Source organism: Ceratotherium simum, chromosome 27, assembly GCF_057802395.1.
Source record: "Ceratotherium simum simum isolate JZ-2026a chromosome 27, ASM5780239v1, whole genome shotgun sequence".
Classification (NCBI taxonomy): domain Eukaryota; kingdom Metazoa; phylum Chordata; class Mammalia; order Perissodactyla; family Rhinocerotidae; genus Ceratotherium; species Ceratotherium simum.
In genome coordinates, this window is record NC_141926.1 from 14,352,744 (window position 1) to 14,371,693 (window position 18,950).

The window sequence follows — 18,950 nt, forward strand, 5'->3', positions numbered from 1 at the left end:
TATATTTTGCCCCTTGTCCCCTATCATTCTTATTGTTATTTGGGGTTCAAAAGGAAGGGGCAAAGGCTTTGCTTGTATAGTTTAAGGAGAGATCTCAGGCCTGAGGGGTTTTGGTCATACTTCTGGTCTTGGTTATCATCATGAGGGGTGGATTCAGTTTAAGTCAAGTATTTGCTGACGGTCTTCCATGTGCCAAGTGCTCTTCTAGGTACTCGAGATAGAGTTGGGAGCAAAATGGATGAAAGTCTCTGCTCTTATGGGGCTTACATTCTAGTGGGGGAGAGAAACAATAAACAAGACAAATAGTAAAATAAGAAAATATTTAGTGTATATATAAAGAAGGAAAAAATAAAAGAGGGAAGTGAGAAAGACAATGGGCCGGGGGGAGAGGTGGTGGTGGAGAGGTGGGAGGAGTAGTTAGGAGGACTTCACTGAGAAGGCAACCATGAACAAAGACCTCAAGTCTAAGGTCACACGTATACTCAGAAGAAAGACAAGTCCCCACGGGAGCAAATGGCACAAGTTGGCGCCATGTCCTTATGAAAACAAAAACCCATCCTAATGCCAAAAGGCCAAGAATATTGTTTTTGGTTAGTGAAATTGAATGAGTCAATAGGATCTATGTATGTGCCAATATACATCTATGAGACTATGGAAATGGGCAATTCATGAACAGCTATATCTGACTTTTTTTGTGGGGGGACTGTCTGGTGGGTGTTCTTTTGGGAGGCTGCTGACCTCAGACCCAGCCGACCTGACTAATTTTTGCCAGTGGAAAGTTGTGTGTGTAGGGGATTACAGCTGTTCTTTAATGGGCTGAGTTCATCTGTGGCCAGAAAAAAGAACAAAGGCTCTCAAGGCACAGGGCTTTGGGAGGAGTGAGAAGTCTGAATCATAAGCCAGAGCCTCAGCAAGGTGTGTGAATTTGTTGAACCTGAGAATTGTAAAAGCCAGAGATGGCTTATCTTGGTCCTAGCCAGCCTGCAGCCAAGATTCTTGGTTTGCAGGTTGGCATTGCTGTGATGCAATGATGAGAAATTCCTTTTCTCGAAACCAGATAGCTGGGAGTAGAGGGCTGAGCTTTGGTGTTTCAGGTGATCTCGTGAAATGCGTGTCAACCTGCTTGCATGAGCCTACCCCACACCGACTGGTAGGCGTGTGTAACTCTTGGTACCTGTGCCAAGAGCAGTTTGTCATCCTCTGAGTCACTGGCTGTGTTTTACTGGAGAGTCTGGGAGAGTGCAAGCTGGTTGAGCTTGAGCAAGATTCTGTTCATTATGTATTTCTTTTGATGGGGAACCAACCTTGTGAACAGGTTAGTATAAAATATCCACCCGATGGTTAACGATCTCCGTCCAGACCTTGAACTTGCCTCTTGTAGGAGATCTTGGTTCTGCAAAAGGGCTCAGGGAATCCATTTATGAATTTGCTATGCATACATTATGCATATTCTGTGCCTATTGCCCAATTTGGTTTGCTCATCTTAGATACCTTGTTCAGTCATCTTGCTCAGACGAAGTGATGATTACCTTCCAGGAGCTTCATGATGAACCTGGAAATATGTTGCTTGCCTGCTACATTTGGCCTTGAGAGGGGGATGAGGTACTTCATGAGTAATTGCAGGCTTTGGGAATCAGACTCAGCCCTCTGACTGTGTGAGCCCAGAACCCGTGAATACTAAGGGTGACGATGATAAGAAAAACAAATACAGCGAACATGAGGATGCCCAGGTTAATGACGATGACAAGTCTATAGCCCAAATGCAGCCATGAGGTGGAGGAGAACTGCCCCCTGTGAGGACCAGGTACAAAAATGGATGAGCAGCTCCCAGCCCCGTGGTTTGCACGGAGTGAGTGCTCAGGAAATGTGAGTGACTCAGCCTCACACAGCCTCACAAGGGAAATGCTATTATATCCCCATTTTACAGATGAGGGACTGAGGCTTTTCAAAGATTAAATGACGGGTTTGTGACTAGAAAAGGAATTTCTGGCCAGTCCAGATCTGTTAAATGTGGTCTGTTAAAATGTGTGCCATTTAATATTTTCAACTGGTAATTGTTTTATGTATTTCCTTCACTCTTATGGTTCTGGACTCAGATCCAACCCTTTCTGGTTGCTTGATCTGCTTTGAAATTTGGGATTGGGATGAGTTGGTGGAAGGGGATCCATGCGAGAGTTCTCTGCAGGTGTGACACCTGGCAGACTGAGAAAGCTCTTGATGTGAAAAGGTGTGCCTTGTTTTATCTTTATAATTGCAGAAGATTTAACTTAATAGGTTAGACAATCCCATTTTATCTTTTACATTAAGAGAAAATCGCTCTTTTAGGTGTGTGATTAAAACCATGGTGATGTGACAGGAAAAAAAGGCACATTTTAAAGCTTGGTTAATGTGCTTAGATTAAAGTTTTGCTTACTTTTGTTTTTAGCAACGGTATTTTTGAAAAGCTACACATACCTGAACCAATAGGTTGAAAATTATGGGGTTTTTTTTCATATGTTTAAAAAGAAATTGTGGTAAAATATATGTAACATAATATTTGCCATTTTAACCATTTTTAAGTATACAATTCAGTGGCATTAATTACATTCACAATGTTGTACAATGATCATCACTATCTATGTCCCAGACTTGTTCATCACCCCGAATAGAAACACTGTTAACTATTAAGCAATAACTCACCATTCCACTCTTCCCTCAGTTTCTGGTAACCTCTAATCTGCTTTTTATCTCTATGAATTTGCCTATTCTAGATATTTCACCTAAGTAGGATCATGCCATAGTTGTCCTTTTGTGGCTGACTTTGTCACTTAGCATAATATTTTCAAGGTTCATCCATGTTGTAGCATGTATCAGAACTTCATTCCTTTTAATGGCTGAGTAATATTCCATTGTAGGGATAGACCACATTTTGTTTATCCTTATTCATCTGTTGATGGGTACCTGGGTTGTTTTCACCTTTTGCCTATTGGAATAATTCTGCAATGAACATTCATGTACAAGTGAAAATGATGCTATTTTGTGGTATCTGTAGAGACATATTTTAATTTCTTGGGACTCCAGAAGTAGGACTTTCTTAATTGGGAGAGTCCTTGTCTTTGGCCAGGGTGCCCACATGGCCCCTTGGGCATGTATGAATTTGTCCCATGTCTCCACCAGGCTTCACCTGCAGTCTTGCCAAGGCTACCACTGTAATTTGTTTGGGAGGCTGCTGGCTGATGGTGAATCAGACTGCCTTCAGCCATCCCGGCTTGACTGTGTCCTTCCATCCCAGATATCTGAGCTTCTTGTTTGCTTGTCTGGGGCTGAGCCAAGAAAGTTCCCATGCACCTAGTTATTATGGTTGCTTATTAGTTTTAGATGGGCTCAATTTGTATCATTTTTTTATTTATATGTGCCTTTTGTACTGTGTTGGGGCCCAAAATTATATATGTGTATACTGCATTTAATGTTTATTTTAGGGAATTTTTTTTTTAAGGAGGTAGTAATTGAGTTGGTGGAACATACAGCAGACTTGTTTCGGTAGATCTGAGTTCTAGGCTGAATCTGCCGTTATTTTATTATGTGAACCAGAGCAAGCCACTTAACCCTTCTGACCTCAGAGGAATGAGTGATCAGTAAGACCCTCTTTCTGCTCTTACATATATGGCTCTATGACTCTTCAAGTTTCTCTTGCCTACCTCAGGTCATTGACTATTTCGAGATACAGGCTTGTTGTATTTCCTCACTGGAAATAATCTTTGCATGTTGGATTTTTGTTTACATTAGGGAAAATGGCACCAAATGCTCCCAGAGACCATAAAATCTAATGTCTATGTTCTTGGAAGGGAGAGCAAAACAAGTGAATTCTCACTAGCATGTTCCCCCTGACATTGGAAGTCACCTAATTTTAATTGATTATGCGCCTGTCACTAGCAGAGAACTCTGTAAGATGTCAGGTCTTAGAATCGCGTCTATGGGTGTGCCCCTTTTCACCTCACTATTGTAGCCAATGGTGTGTCCTTTCTATCCGCTTCACCTCATTCCCCCCTCCCCTCCCTCCAATATATTTTGGTCTCGAAAATGTGAAATGACACTTACCAATGTATTTTAATATAAAATAAAAATCAAAACTATTCTCCCCCATGAATAACAAAAACAAATACCATTATATTGGTTATCTTTGGTGAGTGCCAAGGGCCTGTGTGGATCATTGTGTTGACCCTCATGAGGGGGCCTGCTGCTTCCTCAAATTAGGGACTCAGTAGGGAGGACTCAAGAGGTCTTGGAAGGACTCCACTCTCTGGTTCGGCACATAACTAGTGTCTGAACTGCACTTCATCCATTACCAAAACAGCAATATCAACATGAAATCATCGAAAACGTTCTAAACAGTGACATAGTTTGAGATACAGGCTTGGCTTATTTTCTGATTGAAAATTGCCTTTGCATGGTTAGTGCCCTTTACCATTTAGGGAAAATGTTGGGCATGTGCCCCATACAAAGCATCAACCCATGCCCCCCCCCCCCCCCGTCAATAGGCATCTGTTTCAAACTCCCATTTTATTGAAGGGAGACTAGATGGCTTGCTCTAAGTTATTCATCTGGTTATTGGTGGAGCCTGGACTTGAACAAGGTCTTCTTATTTCATGTCCTTCCCCAGCGGGAACGCTCTTTGACTTGGCTTTTTCAGGAGGCTATCTATTGGATTATAAGTCTGTCCTGGCCATACATTTCTTTGGAGAGACGGCAGGACCGAAATTAGAACTTGACTTCTTATCTTCTCATATTAGTTTTCAGCATGATCTTACTTTTAGTGCCAGTAATAATTATTATTGTTATTGAGAGATCCCACACTAGGGAAAACCCAGATGCTCTCACGCCCACAAACCACATGTACCTCTTGTGCAAGGTGCACAGGGCCCTTGGCACCAACAGCCTCACTGTGTGCGTGGGCGGGACAGCATCTGGCCCCATATGCTTCATTGCTGGTTGGTGCTAAGGGTTCATGGACTTTTCCTCTGCCTTCTTTGTTACCTTTATCCTCTAGTTGCACTTCTTGCTTTTCCTCTTCACCCTTCCAGTTACAAGCCTGGCTTCACTTATAAGTGTGTGGGCCACCACCGAGTCCAAGCCTGGACTTTGGTGTGTTAGATAAAAGTTGTTCTATAAGGAAATGTAATTTGGGGCAGTGAAAGCAATGGGAGTTTTGAAATTATGGAAATACATAATTGGAAGATAGAGCTAGGAAACCAGAGAAAATTAATTTGAACATCATCATTTAATGGTTGAGGAAATTGAAGCCTCTGATTTTAAAGAACTTGCACACACACTGAGTCGCTGCAGTATATTCTGGAGGTGGCACTGAAAGGCTATTAGAGTTTTCTTGGCCTCTTTTCGACAGACTTTGTATTTTTCAGGAATATTTCTGCTTAATTGTTAGGCATTCCGTTTTCAGACAGAGAAAACTATGTTAAGAGTCTCTGAGTTTGGTTGGTGCAAGGTTTTTTTTTTTTTTTAATTTAATTAATTAATTTATTTTTCCCCCAAAGCCCCAGTAGATAGTTGTATGTCATAGCTGCACATCCTTCTAGTTGCTGTACGTGGGACGCAGCCTCAGCATGGCCAGAGAAGCGGTGTGTCGGTGGACACCTGGGATCCGAACCCGGGCCGCCAGCAGCGGAGCGCACGCGCTTAACCGCTAAGCCACGGGGCTGGCCCTGTACAAGGTTTAATTTTAGGTCGTAAAACATTCCCCTATCAAATCAGATTTAATGAGGGCCTGTACTTCAAGACATCATCTGCAAGGATGAACCTCGTTCTTCTGTCAGAGAGAAGGCAGGCCCTCATCAATCAGGGGTTTTCAAACAGGTCGGTATTCCTGAGCAGATCCTCAGATCACCAAGCACAGGAGTGGGTGGGATGGATTCATATTTAGCCTTTTCATCAGTTTCAAATATAAAAAATTGATTTTGGCAATCAATTGGTAGCCAACTGCAAAATATATTCATGGAAAACTTCTGAATGTCCCTAGTGACACCATAGGATTAATGGGATCTGCATTTGGATCTGCAATTATGCTGGGGAATCATCCTTTTGTTTGGATTCAGATAATGTGATTGTGCTAATTAACACCCCTGTGGGGCTTCACCTAACCTGAGGAGGAAAATGCTCTTTCTCCCCAGTGTTGCTGCTCATGTGCTGTTGCCAGGCGACACAGGGGATGGCAGGTTGATGTGAGCACGTCTTACCTCGTTCCTGGGAACTTTCCTTAGATCCATAGGGGAGCTGGGAAAGGGGAAGGTAAGGTCATTGCAGGCACTAGCATCAAATTCGCAGACCTAGTCAGCTCAGCTGATTGCAACGCTTTTGGGTAAAGCTGCCTCGATTCCTGATCAGGTTGGTTCTGAAGACCCTGGAACAGAAATCCAGAAGATTCTTGCTTATAGAAGGCATTTGTGTCATTGAGAACACAATTTAAATGGATTTTAAAAGTCAGCTGTTATAGATCTAATATGTAAAAAAGCAAGGTAAAGACTGAGTTAAAATCTATGGGGAAAATAAATAAACTCTCCATAGTTTTTTGTTTTTGAGTATAAATTCAGCTGACAAAGAGAAAGAGAGAAGTTTAACCCTTTGCAACTTTTCCCCCCATGCACCAAATGTTGTTTTCCAACATGTATTTATTTATTATATACTCTTCTTATGTCTGTTTAGCCAGCTTTTGTGTAAATATCCATTAACAATACAAATACCTTGTAAGGGTGTCATGGCTTATAGTTTTTCAAAGTATTTTTATATAAATCTTTTCATTTGTGGTAATATGTGATTATTTTTCTAGCTCGTATCATTGAATGTTGTTCCCAGGTTTATCCTGATCTTGGGAAATTGTTAACAGAAGTCAACTGTGCTCCCTCTACTGGTTGCATTTCTTTGGAACAGAAATACTGTTCGTTCATGCATAAGTTCATTGCCTTTGGTCAGGCTCATAACTGTGCTCACATTTTCTTTTCCTAAATTCATATGAGTTTTTAAAAGCAGCTAGTGGCATTCAAAACTGCAGTTTAAGTGGCTGGTAACACGAGAAGGACAGAGTGTCTTCCATACTACCTATCTGTCTAGTGGTGTGTGGAGGGGGGCACCCACAGCTTGGCATTCTTCCTTCTGTTACAGGAGTAAAGGCATTTGGTGCAAAGAGCCACTCCCCTGTGAGGCTGATGGCCACTGCCTGGGGACCTCTTGGGTTCTGATGTTGGCGGGCTCTACCTGTGTCAGGTCAGCCCTTTTCACCCGTGTCAGGTCTTTTTAAATCTGTCAGCCACTGAGTGAAACCAACAGGTTTTATATCTGCTCACAGGTTGTTCAGACTCTTGAACAACCTATGGATTCCTCCAGAAGTAGCTAGAGGGGACTCTTTATTTTCAGGCCTGAGAGATGGGCAATGAGGTGGTGACTCATTCAGTTCAATCCAACATGAATTTATTGCATACCCACCATCTGTTAGGCTTCAAGGGGATTCAAGATGAGCAAACTCATTGCCCCCTGCCCCGCTCTTAAGAAACACTGTGCAGCAACAACAAAACTCTTCTCCCCCACAAGCAGAAATTAAATAATATCAGAAAGAAGAAAAAAACATATATGGCATTCCAATTAAAAGAAATCCTTCTTAGGTAATGATGAGACCAGAAATCCTATAGGAAAGATGTGTTCACTTTACAGCCCTTCACCCTGACTGGTAGACTTCTATGGGGCTTCCATTCTTTTTCCTGTAAGTGATTTGTAACTTTCTTTTCGCAGCTGTAATGAGATTAAACATCCTTCCTGTTCTCAATGGAGTGTCTCTAGCTAATGATTGTCAATGGAGAAATGACTGGTGGGGCTGTGATAAGCCTGTCTTTGTCTGTGTATCTTGCACATCTCTTTCACTCTGCATACCACTGTCCTTCCCCCAACTGTGATATCTACCATTGTAAAGCTGATACTGCGGCTTTATATCATCTTCCTCCCACTCCGTACTTGATTATTTTCATCCAAATTCAACATAAGCCATTAGCTTGGTGAGTTGCATGGACCTGAGGCTGTGCCCCAAACCATTGAATGCTTTACTGCTTCTGACCCCAGCACCCACTTTCTTCCGGGCTCATGTAGATGGTCCCAGGCATCAAACGCTGCACAGTGGAAAAGGAGAAATGCTCTTCAGTGTTTTTATAAGTCCCTGGAGAATCCCTTCATAATGTTGATGATCCTATATAGAATAAATCAATTAAGTGACAGTTGAGAGTGAAACCTCTATCTCAGGGTTTCTTACTAGCAGCACTATTGGCATTTTGGCCTAGATAATTCTTTGTTGTGGATTTCCTGTGCATTTTAGGATGTTTTGCAGCATCCCTGACTTCTACCTACTAGAGGCCAGTAGCACCCCCAAGTTGTGACAACCAAAAATGTCTTCAAATATTGCCAAATATTCCCTAGGGACAAAGTCACTGCCTGTTAAGGATCACTGCTTTATCTAAACACTCCTCTCTTCATTCTCCTTCAGAAGTCTTCCTGGGCATTCTTTTGTTCATTTGCTTCATTGATTTACCAAAGAGTTAATAAATTTCTATATATGCCAACCTCTATGCAAGGTACTAGGAATATAAAGATAAACTAGGCATCTACTTCTTCATGTTCATATTTATATATGAATATATATATGTGAGTCAATTTTGAATGTATCATAGTTCCCACCATTTTGTTTTTTATCATTATCTTGAAAGTTCCCTTTTCTGAGTACTGCTCCCAGCCTGTAACTCCAGCACGCATTTGAGTAATTAGGACTTCTATAATGAATGTTGTGTTTCTATTTCTGTAGCCTGTGTCTTTGAGGAAAGCCCCTTGCAGTGTGGGTCAGTATCCTTGGCTTTTGACACAGCTATTAACCTTGTAAAGTGATAATGATCTATTAATCTATCAATTTCATCCATGAATGATTCAACTAGTTCAGAGATGGCCTCCACTTGTACCTCCAGATCTCCTATTTTCTGATATTGTGATTTCTTTTGTTCTTGTTAGCCAGCCACCTGAGGCTCCATGTAATGTGTGGTCATTTTTAGTTTTATTTAATGAAACCTCTCTTTGGGAACCAAGGTCAAGCCCAGCAGAGGGATGCTCATTGGATTGCTTTCTGGCAAACTTCAAGTTAGCATCTTTCCTTTAGAATTTTTAGAAACTGATATAAAAATTGCTCATGGGAAATCAATTTATAGCAGTTATTTTTCTAGGAGGAGGGAGAGGGGGATGTATTTCAGGGATGAGTTTACAGATGGCTTCAACTGTGTTCACAATGTTAATTTTTTTATGTTGCATAGTGAGTAATTGGGGGGTCATTATATTATTCTCGAACATTTTGTATATCTGAAATATTTGTTTTAAAGGAAAGATAGCCAGTTGAAAATTAGTTTTTGTTCTTCCATCCACTCTTTTAAAATAGATGTTAAGTAATTAGTTGTCCACTTGCTAAACTACCCACATTCCTGCCCGTGAAGAGGGAGCGCGTGCAATTATTTAAGATTCCTAGCCTTTTAAACCCTGTAAGAGGCACTGCTTTCTTGCTATGTGCTGTCAGAAAAAACTTGACAGGAACTTATGGTTTCTGCAGGGCGACCAGGTTCATCTGCAAAATGGTTAAAACCTGTTAGGAATAAATTTCCCCTAAGCATGCGAGGCTCAGAGTGCCAGGACTGAATGACAGCCAGCCTGAGTTCTTGGCGTTGCGAATGCCAAAGGGAAGAATTAAATTGGAGAAGGGGGCGGAGAAGAGGGAGGCACGGGGGTGGGGAGGAGCGACAAACCCGCTCCAACACACCCAAATGACCAGATTCATCATAGCATGAAACTTCACAAGTTACGCCCACTCCCGCTGCCAGAAGCCGGGGAAAGGCTGCTGCTTCCTTATTTCTGTTACTGGAAGTTTGAGAGATGTGAAGCAAGACGGAGAAGCATGTGCGCCTCGCTCAGCGGTGGTGAGCTTGAATTTTAAAACCGATTCTTTCCACCGGCTAATTTCTTTGTGTAGGGTGGAGAGGGCAAGCAGCCGAGGGTGGCTCTGGGTAAGGAGAAGCCAGATGAGAGCCCCCAACTCTGCAGCTGCGGCGGGGGGACCTGTGCGCCCGGAGACCCCCGCCCGGAATCAGCGAGCTGCGTCTCCACGCTGCGCCCAGGCTGCCCGGGGACGCCGCCCATGTGGGTTCTGGCTCCAGGGTAAAGGGGTTCGTGCTTTGAAAGCTCTTCACCTTTCCCCTCTTGCCTTCTGTAACCCAGGCTCCTACGGGATACGGATCGGGAGGGAGACTGGGGAATCATGTTACCCCCCAAAGATGCTCCTGTCCCGGACTGTCCTGCTGCGCGTTCAGTAATTACAGGTCAATGTCCTTGGAAGTGAACCCCATAAAAGGCTTGGGATTCCAATGAGAAAAACTTCCGAAGGAATATTCAGAAGCTGTGGCACCCGATAGGCTCCTGGATGGGAGTTCTGGAGCGAGGCATAGGAAGTGTCTGGCTTCTCATTAATTTTGTGTCTAAGTTTGTTCTGCTCAAGGCTTCCTGGCTATTGAGGTGTTATTTGTTTATCTGGAACTTTAGGGGAAAAGGGTAGTCTTTTTTATGGCAGTTGGTTTATCCTCAGATTGATTGCCTAAGTCAATTTCTGGTGGGTTGGGGAGAGGAAGTTTTGGTGGAGGGTGGCACTGGAGTTAGGATCATTGCAAGCCACACTTAGACTTGTAAGGTAAGCTTTCTTGCAAACATTTTTTAGGTTTTATGTCGAGCCCCTGAATGAGCTTTCATTTGGCATGTGTGGTATTTGCGCGATGCATGGGGGTCAGGTGGAGGCTTTCGGGTTAACTATTACCTGTGTCACCTATTTCATATCTGATCAACTGGTTAGTACAGAGCAGTGGGAGCTAGGTGTATGTGTGTTTTGTAAGCTAATCCTTCATAAGAAGTTTTGGAGAATTGTCTTACTCCTAGGGCAAGAAACGAAGGTGAAGAAATGTGTGGCTCTTACTGCATTTACAGGAAACCAAATTTCATTTAAAAGTGTTTCTCCCACTTCTGGGGAGGGTGCAATTAGGATGATGTTAGTAGCCCATCCTGTCGTTCTCTCAGCACTGGAATGGAACAGCCTGGCTTTCTCTGCGCACCTTCCACTTGAACTTTGGGGGCCACGGGACAGGTTGCCATGGCCTCAGTATTATTCAGTTTGCTTTCACCCTCCAGCTTCCCTGAAGTTAACGATACAGAAGTAAAATGAAATTACTTTTAAGCCAAACCAGACACACCCGGGGAAGAAAGGCAGATTGTGTGGTCCAGGCTGTGACAACTGCTAGAGCCCTGTGTTCTAGCTCATTGTGGGCTCATGAAAGAACTTGGCAGGTAGAAATGAACTTGATACGGACATGGGGCGTGTGGCCCACTCCCCCCACCCCCAAGAAACCCTTCCCAACTCACTCAACAGGAAAGACAACCGAGTTGGATCTTGTGATAATGCTGGTGAAACTGACTAATAGACCCTTGTGCATGAGTTTATGGAACAATAATCCTCAGAGAAAGGGGAATATATTATTCATAAAGGTTTTTAGACATTGTCACATGGGACTATTAGAGGATATCATCATGCAGACATGTGAAATTGGATTAATTCTACTATATGCCTGTGCAGGTCTGAGAGAAAGTTACAATTTCTGTGTCATTATGATTTTTTTTGGTCCCCTTATGTCTCCCATAAATAACCTGGTTTCGCTCTGGCTGTTTGTATTTTTATTTTAATTGCAGATTCAATTTGTTTAATAGAAATAGGACCGTTAAGATGAACTTATTTTAGTAACTAGTATTTTTTATAGGAATTTTCCCATTTCATGTAAATTTTTAAATTTATTGGTATAAAGTTGCACATAATCATAATATCCTTTTATAAAATTTTTATAGACTATAGTCTATAGAAATGTTTCCTTTCTCATTCCTGGTATTGGTTATTTGTGTCTTTCTCTCTTTTTTTCATAATCACTCTTGCTAATATATTATCAATTTTATTGGTCTTTTGAAAGAACCAGCTTTGGTTTTTGATTGTATTTTAAATGAAGCATATACAAACAGTACCTCTTGTCTTAAGTTTACATGCATTTTAAAAATTCTGCCCTGTGGAACTCTGTCAAAAAAGATTTTAAGTCTTTAAAACTAAGTAGCTGAGTCTCCTGGGAGTAGGGAGGAAGACATTATGTATTTATCTTCATGTCTTTGACATAATGGTTTTCAGTTTTATTAAAAGATACCTTGTGTTCTTGCATATCATACACATTGAATCAAATTGTCCTAAGGTGGGTTTTGTATATTCACTGGGGCACACCCTGTGAAATTGCTTTGGAAACATCTAACTAGATTTTACATAAGAGTTGCTGGTAATTTAATGTGAATTGTAGGTGTTTCAACCCGCTTGACAATACAGCCTTACTTTGTACTAGGGCGGAGGAAATTTGCTGTGATGACTGAGGAAGAAAGTTTCATTTTGGTTCGTATTTAATGCACGGGTCTTGGCATTTTAGTTTTCCCAGAAAATCTTTCTGAGTATGAGGCAGTGTAAGAATAAAAACTTGGGAGTCAGAAAGAGCTGGGTTTGAATTCCTGCGCTGCTGCTTTTAGCTGTGTGGCCTCAGGAAAGTTGCCTAACCTCTCTGAGCTTGCATTTCCCCTGCTGTGAGATGCAAGAAATGAAAACTGCTTTGGGGGGCTGTTGTGAGATTTCTCCATGAGTATTTATGTAAGGGACCTACCTTGTGGTTTGGCACAAAGTAGGCACTTAATAAATTGTAGTACATTGAGTGTTTTCCCTTCCTACCCTTTCTTGTCATCCTTCTAACCTCACAGCTTCTCTCAGTGCCTTCCTTCCAGAAGTGTCAAAGGTTATTGCAATAGAATAAAACAAAACCACTTCTCCCATTTTTTCTCTTTTCATTATGGGTAGATGGGATTACGAGGGTCAGTTTCCATGTTTTCATTTTATCCTAGTTGGTTGGTGGTAAACTGGCTGTGTATGTTTCCCCTCTAATTTTTTATTTTTTGGGTGAGGAAGACTGGCCCTGAGGTAACATCCATTGCCAATCTTCCTCTTTTTGCCGAGGAAGATTAGCCCTGAGCTAACATCTGCACCCATCTTCCTCTATTTTGTATGTGGGATGCTGCCACAGTATGGATCGATGAGCGGTGCATAGATCCGTGTCCGGGGTCTGAACCCGCGAACCCTGGGCTGCCGAAGCAGAGCGGGTGAGCTTAACCACTACGCCACTGGGCTGGCCCCTTCGCCTCCAATTTTTATCTCACCTTCCTGGGATTATTATTTTTTTTTTCTTTAGTTTATCTCACCTCCTTGAGGGTCTCCCTGCTCTGGTCTTATTTCCTTCCTTCCTCCCTCCCTCCCTTTCTTCCTTTTTTGCCATCTTTACAGTAGAAATGAAATGGGTGCAAAGCTCAAAACTTGGCAGAGACTGGGATGTAAGTTGGTGAGGTTGCTTCTACGAAGGCGGTTTGTTAAATGTAGTTACTCCAGAATTGAACTGGGAGAGAAATGGTGCTGATGATTACCAATATTGGTTTTGTGTTGCCCTTGCATTTTCCGAGACTGTTTTTCCAGCGTTTGGGGTTCCTCGGTACTTTGCGGGGGGAGTGTGGATTGTTTCATGCTGTGGTTGACCTCATAAGCAAGAAGGGAAACGAAAAGCGTAGGGCGGAGGAGGTTGGCTGGTTAATATTCCTCCACAAAGGAATACGGCATTACTGAAGTCGCCCAGCCTTAAGCCATTTGTTCTCCCTGGGGCTTGTCAATTGAAAAGGTCCTGGGGAATATAGGGCATAATTAGTTACTATTTATTTAGGTGCTGAGTATTGCAAGGGGCTGAACTGGGGACGGGAAGGGCTTATGAGCTGGGAAAAGGCTCTGCAGGGCTGTGCGGACATAACTCATGCTCTGCCCACCGAGTGAGTCTTGGTTTACATTTTGTGTAGTGAATCGGCTCAGCTGTGGAGTTATTTTCTAAGACAACGGATTGACTAGCTGCCCTTGGTCTGGCCTGTCCGCTGTGACCTGGTGTGCTGAGTAACAGCACTGGTGCTGCTGTTTGTTCTACTTGGTGTTTTTATGAGAGTGGAGAAAAGAAGGTGTACAGTCTTCATAAGTGTTTTGCAGCACCACTTCTCCAGTTTATTTTGATTCTGTTGCTTGAAAACAAGTATTAACACGGCATTCATTGATAACACCTATGGAGGAGAGATCATCACTTTTGGAAAGTTTATTTGTTTAATGGTTAGGGGTGGATTTTTGAGATCTTGCAGTGAATCATAGAGCCTCATGTGGTACCTTGGAATCGTGTGCTCTGATGTTGGAGAATTCTGACTTCCATCAATTAAGAGATTTTGGTGGGCAAGAATAACCATGACTGGGGCTGGCTCCATGGCCTAGTGGTTAAGTTTGGTACGCTTTGCTTCAGTGGCCCAGGTTTGGTTCCCTGGTATGGACCTACACCACTCCGTGATGGCCATGCTGTGGCGGCAACCCACATACAAAATAGAGGAAGATTGGCACAGATGTTAGCTCAGGGCGAATATTCCTCAGCAAAAAAAAAAAAAAAAAAAAAAGAATAACTGCGGCCAATGAGCTTTCTACAAAGCCATAGTTGAATAAGGGCCTGGTAAATGCTTCTTTGATTATTAAAATACTAATTGCTTATTAAAATACTCATATCAAATAATAATTTATTGTCTACAACATGTGAAGTACTTTTCCTATGTTACTTTGTTAATGTTTCAGAGGATAATCTTGCAACCTCTAGAGGTATATAAAAGATGAGCACAGGGGCCAGCCCCGTGGCTTAGTGGTTAAGTGCGCGCGCTCTGCTACTGGCGGCCAGGGTTCGGATCCTGGGCGCGCACCGACGCACCGCTTCTCTGGCCATGCTGAGGCCGCGTCCCACATACAGCAACTAGAAGGATGTGCAACTATGACGTACAACTATCTACTGGGGCTTTGGGGGGAAAAAGGGAAAAAAAGGAGGAGGATTGGCAATAGATGTTAGCTCAGAGCCAGTCTTCCTCAGCAAAAAGAGGAAGATTGGCATGGATGTTAGCTCAGGGCTGATCTTCCTCACACACACACAAAAAAAGATGACCACAAAACCCATGATGTTCCTATGTCTGCTCTTGTAGGTAGAGCCACTGTGGACTGAGACCCACCTTTCTAGACCCGAAAGCCAGGAGGAGGAGGAGGGTTGGTACCATGGGGTGTGGTGCTCTGAATCCTAGTCTCTCACCTAGGATGTGAGCAGCCGCGGCGGATGGCACCTTTGGAGATCTTGAGAAGCCTCTTCTGTTTGGCATGGGGTAAGTGGGGCATTTGCAGAAGACTGGGAAATGAGGATTCAAGCTTTTAAAGTTGTTATTTTCTTAGGATCCTCTCCAAATCCTCCTGTTGTGGGACAATAGGAAGTTCATTATTTGGGACTATTGTTTTGGTGGGAAGATGGGTTGCCCATTCTCCCCACTGGCAATCTGAGGCTTTGAAATTGATTTCCTGGGAACCTTCTGATGCTTAGGATCCCGTTCTTGTTGGGTCATTCCTATGGACAAGCCAATCTTTCAGGCTTGATAAAGTGGGTGTCATGCTGCACCCCACGTCAGGGGCACCCGTGAGCTGGGTCTACTCCTTGTGAACGACCACTGATTTGCAGTGATTCCTTACGCCTTGAGTCACAAGGAAAAAAGATTCCTGTTGATTCTCAGATTAAACTGCTTTGGAGACTTCACAGGGTAATCTTCCTTCCTGTGTCTTCCTGGCTTCTCTCTTGCCTGCCCTCATGGTACCAGGAAAGGGGAAGAAAGAATTGATTTGGCTTGCAGCAGGGGAAACTTGGTATCAGAATGGGCTTTTTCTGGGACTGTTGGACATGAGATCATGTTACTTTTAACAGAGGATGAGCCTTCATCTAAACTGCAAAGTGGGTTTGGATAAAGTGGAATATTTCACACGGGCCTCACTGCTATGCTCAAATTGATGTCTTTATAGCATGATGGGCATGGAGCTTTCCACTGAAAGGATCAAGTGGTGAACGTGCCACATTCACATTCACCCCGAGAGAAGGAATATGCTGTAAAGACCTTTCCTACCTCCTGTGTGTGGCACGAGACTCTTCTAGGGAAGTCCAACAAAAAGAGCTGTGTGCACTTCAGTTTACCTCTTCCGAGTGGGCACAGTGGCAATCCCCATTCACAGGGGAAGAATGATTTAGACCAAGCGGGGCTTTATAACCATACAGAGTTGCTGTGGGTCTTTTCCAGTTTGCCTTCCTGCTGTGAACAAACTCACCCAAGCCTTGTTAGGTAACATAATGCCAGGTTATTGAACATTTACCAGGTTTTGATAATGTGATGGTTGGTCCAGAATTTGAACAAAATATGAGACTTGATGGAGAACCAGAATCACAAATGCTCCCTGAAAAGCATGATCTGTGCAATTTTTTAAAAAAAATTGTGTTGTAGTAAGAACACTTAACATGAGATCTACCCACTTAACAGATGCTAAAATGTACAATACAGTATTGTTAACCTTAGGTACAATATTTTACAGCAGATCTGTAGAACTTATTCATCTGGCATAATGGAAATTTATACCCATTTGCCCCTCCCTCCACCCCCTGCCAACCACACTTCTATTTTTTGCTTCCATGAATTTGACTACTGTCATGCGTTGCTTAAAGACAGGGATATGTTCTGAGAAGTGCATAATTAGGCAACTTCATTGTGTAAACATCATAGAGAGTATTTACACAAACCTAGATGGTATAGCCTATGACACACCTAGGCTATATGGTACTAATCCTGTGGGACCACCATTGCATATGTGGTCCATTGTTGACTGAAATGTTGTTATGTGGTGCCTGACTGTATTTTAGATACCTCGTATAAGTGGAATCATGCCACATTTGTCCTTCTCTGACTGGCTTATTTCACATGGCATACTGTTCTCAAAGTTCATCCATGTTGTCATGTATGGCAGAATTTCCTTCTTTTGTAAGGCTGAATAATATTCCATTGTATATACCACATTTTTTTCCCATTCCTCCATTGACAGATGTTTAGGTGGTTTCCGCATTTTGGCTACTGTGAATAATGCTGCAATGAACATGGGATTGCTAATATCTCTTTGAGATCTTGTTTTCATTTCTTCCGAATGAAAAATACTCAGAAGTGGGATTGCTGGATCATATGGTAGTTCTATTTTTGATTTTTTGAGGAATCTCCACACTTTTCTGTAGCGGCTGCACGATTTTGTGTTCCGCCTGAGCCTTGCAATTTTTAGTTTCCCAGCCAGCATTCCAGGCCCTGCTTTGCGGGTCTTGCTCTGACTTGTTCCTCCAGTCTTACCTGTTGCTCCTTAGGCCTGAATCCAGACCTACGGCCTTAGCCACTCCTTTCTCTGCATGTACACAGCAGCCTGGAGACCTCTCTTTCAGCATTTACATCACATTGTGTTATCATAATTGGGTTATTTGCTTTTTTTGAGGGGTAAAAATAATATAAATGGTAATACTACAACAATAATAAAAACAACAATTAACCCTTTGTAGCACACGCTGTCCGTGCTCTGTCCCATCCCTTCGGATCCACTTTACCTTTTGCCATATTAGCTCCTCCTCTGTGCTTTTCCTCCCTTGGAGCCTGCCACCTCTTCTCTTTGTTGGATGGCTGCCTTCAGGGGTTGATCCCCTTTGACCAAGGAATCCCTGCACCCCCAGGGCAGTCCTTAGCCAGAGGTAACCATTAGGAAGGCGTGCCTATTTCAGAACACCTCTGAGGGTTCCTCTGTCCTGTCTCCAGAGAGCCCTTGTGGCTCTCTTTTCTCACTCTCCAACTGGTTTTCTCTGGAAATGCTTGCTAATAAATAAAACACGAATTCTTATCTCTGGCATAACTTGTTCAAAGCCACAGAGTTGGAAAGTGGGAGCTAGGATTTGAACCCCGGTCAGCTGACTCCACATCTGCTCTTAACCAGACTGCTCCCATGTGTTTCTCCAAGGCAGAGCTGCTCGTCTTTTGTATATGTGCCTCAGCGTGAATCATAGTGACTGCTATGGGGTGTTCTTTAGGAACTTGCTTAATGAGTGGCTGAATGGCCCAGCTGACCTCAGCACTGTTCCCCGGTCAGCCTGTCTCTGAGCGTTTGTCTACTCAGTTGCCCCCTGGAATGACCTTCCACCAGCTCTCCTTCAGATCAACTCAAGCCTGCCTCCTCCTTGCTGCCTTTCCAGTCCATCCCAGCCCACTGTCATTTTTCCCCCTCAGCACCAGTATTATTTGTTAGATGTTGCCTTCCACATCTTCTCTCCCTGCAGCCGGACTGTGAATCTTTGAGAGCTGCGACTGTTTGCCTTGAACCACATTATAAATGTTTGGTGATTTGATTCTTTTGGGCTTAATCAAAACCTGGTCACAGCCGTCCAAAGAAATGCCAGGGTTGTTTCCAGGTTCTGTGAATGAAGGGAAATAATGAGGTCAAAGAACAAAATTGAAAAAAAAATAAGCGAGGGGCAAATCTAAAAAATGTTAGCCCATTTTTATGTGAGCCCGTGTGTGCGTTTTCACACTGCAGCTGTTCAAGGTGAATCATAGAGTGATTGTGTCAGCTCTTGGCTTCAAGCACTGCGGCTAGCCATCTTCCCCCTGGGGGAATTTAAGCAGATTTATGGGATGAATAATGTGGATTCTCTTCCAATACTTGGGACGTGGTTTGACAAACTTCATACAAATGGTAGGTGAAACATGTCAAGTGTCTTTTTTCCCCCTGTTTGAAGGATAACAGAGGTGTCCCTTGACAGAGTTAGGGTGTTAAATTTTAGCTGATGGCCAGCCAAACAGTCCACAGTGACCACTCCTCTTTGGCCAAATCGGAC

At 43.0% G+C, this 18,950-nt stretch overlaps 1 protein-coding gene across 11 annotated transcripts in view; it reads left to right on the forward strand.

The window, feature by feature from the left end:
* TIAM1 (TIAM Rac1 associated GEF 1) overlaps positions 1–18,950 on the forward strand; it is a 358,647-nt gene that overhangs the window by 158,456 nt on the left and 181,241 nt on the right. For 7 of the 11 annotated variants that reach the window (XM_087418160.1, XM_087418157.1, XM_087418165.1 and 4 more), the window contains one exon: positions 15,211–15,384. The exons of 3 other annotated variants lie outside the window; for them this stretch is intronic. In XM_087418160.1, coding sequence (XP_087274286.1) covers positions 15,339–15,384 — 46 coding nt within the window. In that variant the 5' untranslated portion in view covers positions 15,211–15,338. Of the gene's footprint in view, positions 1–9,917; positions 9,981–15,210; positions 15,385–18,950 lie in introns of those variants that run through there. One more of the 11 variants, XM_087418161.1, reaches the window with a different exon arrangement.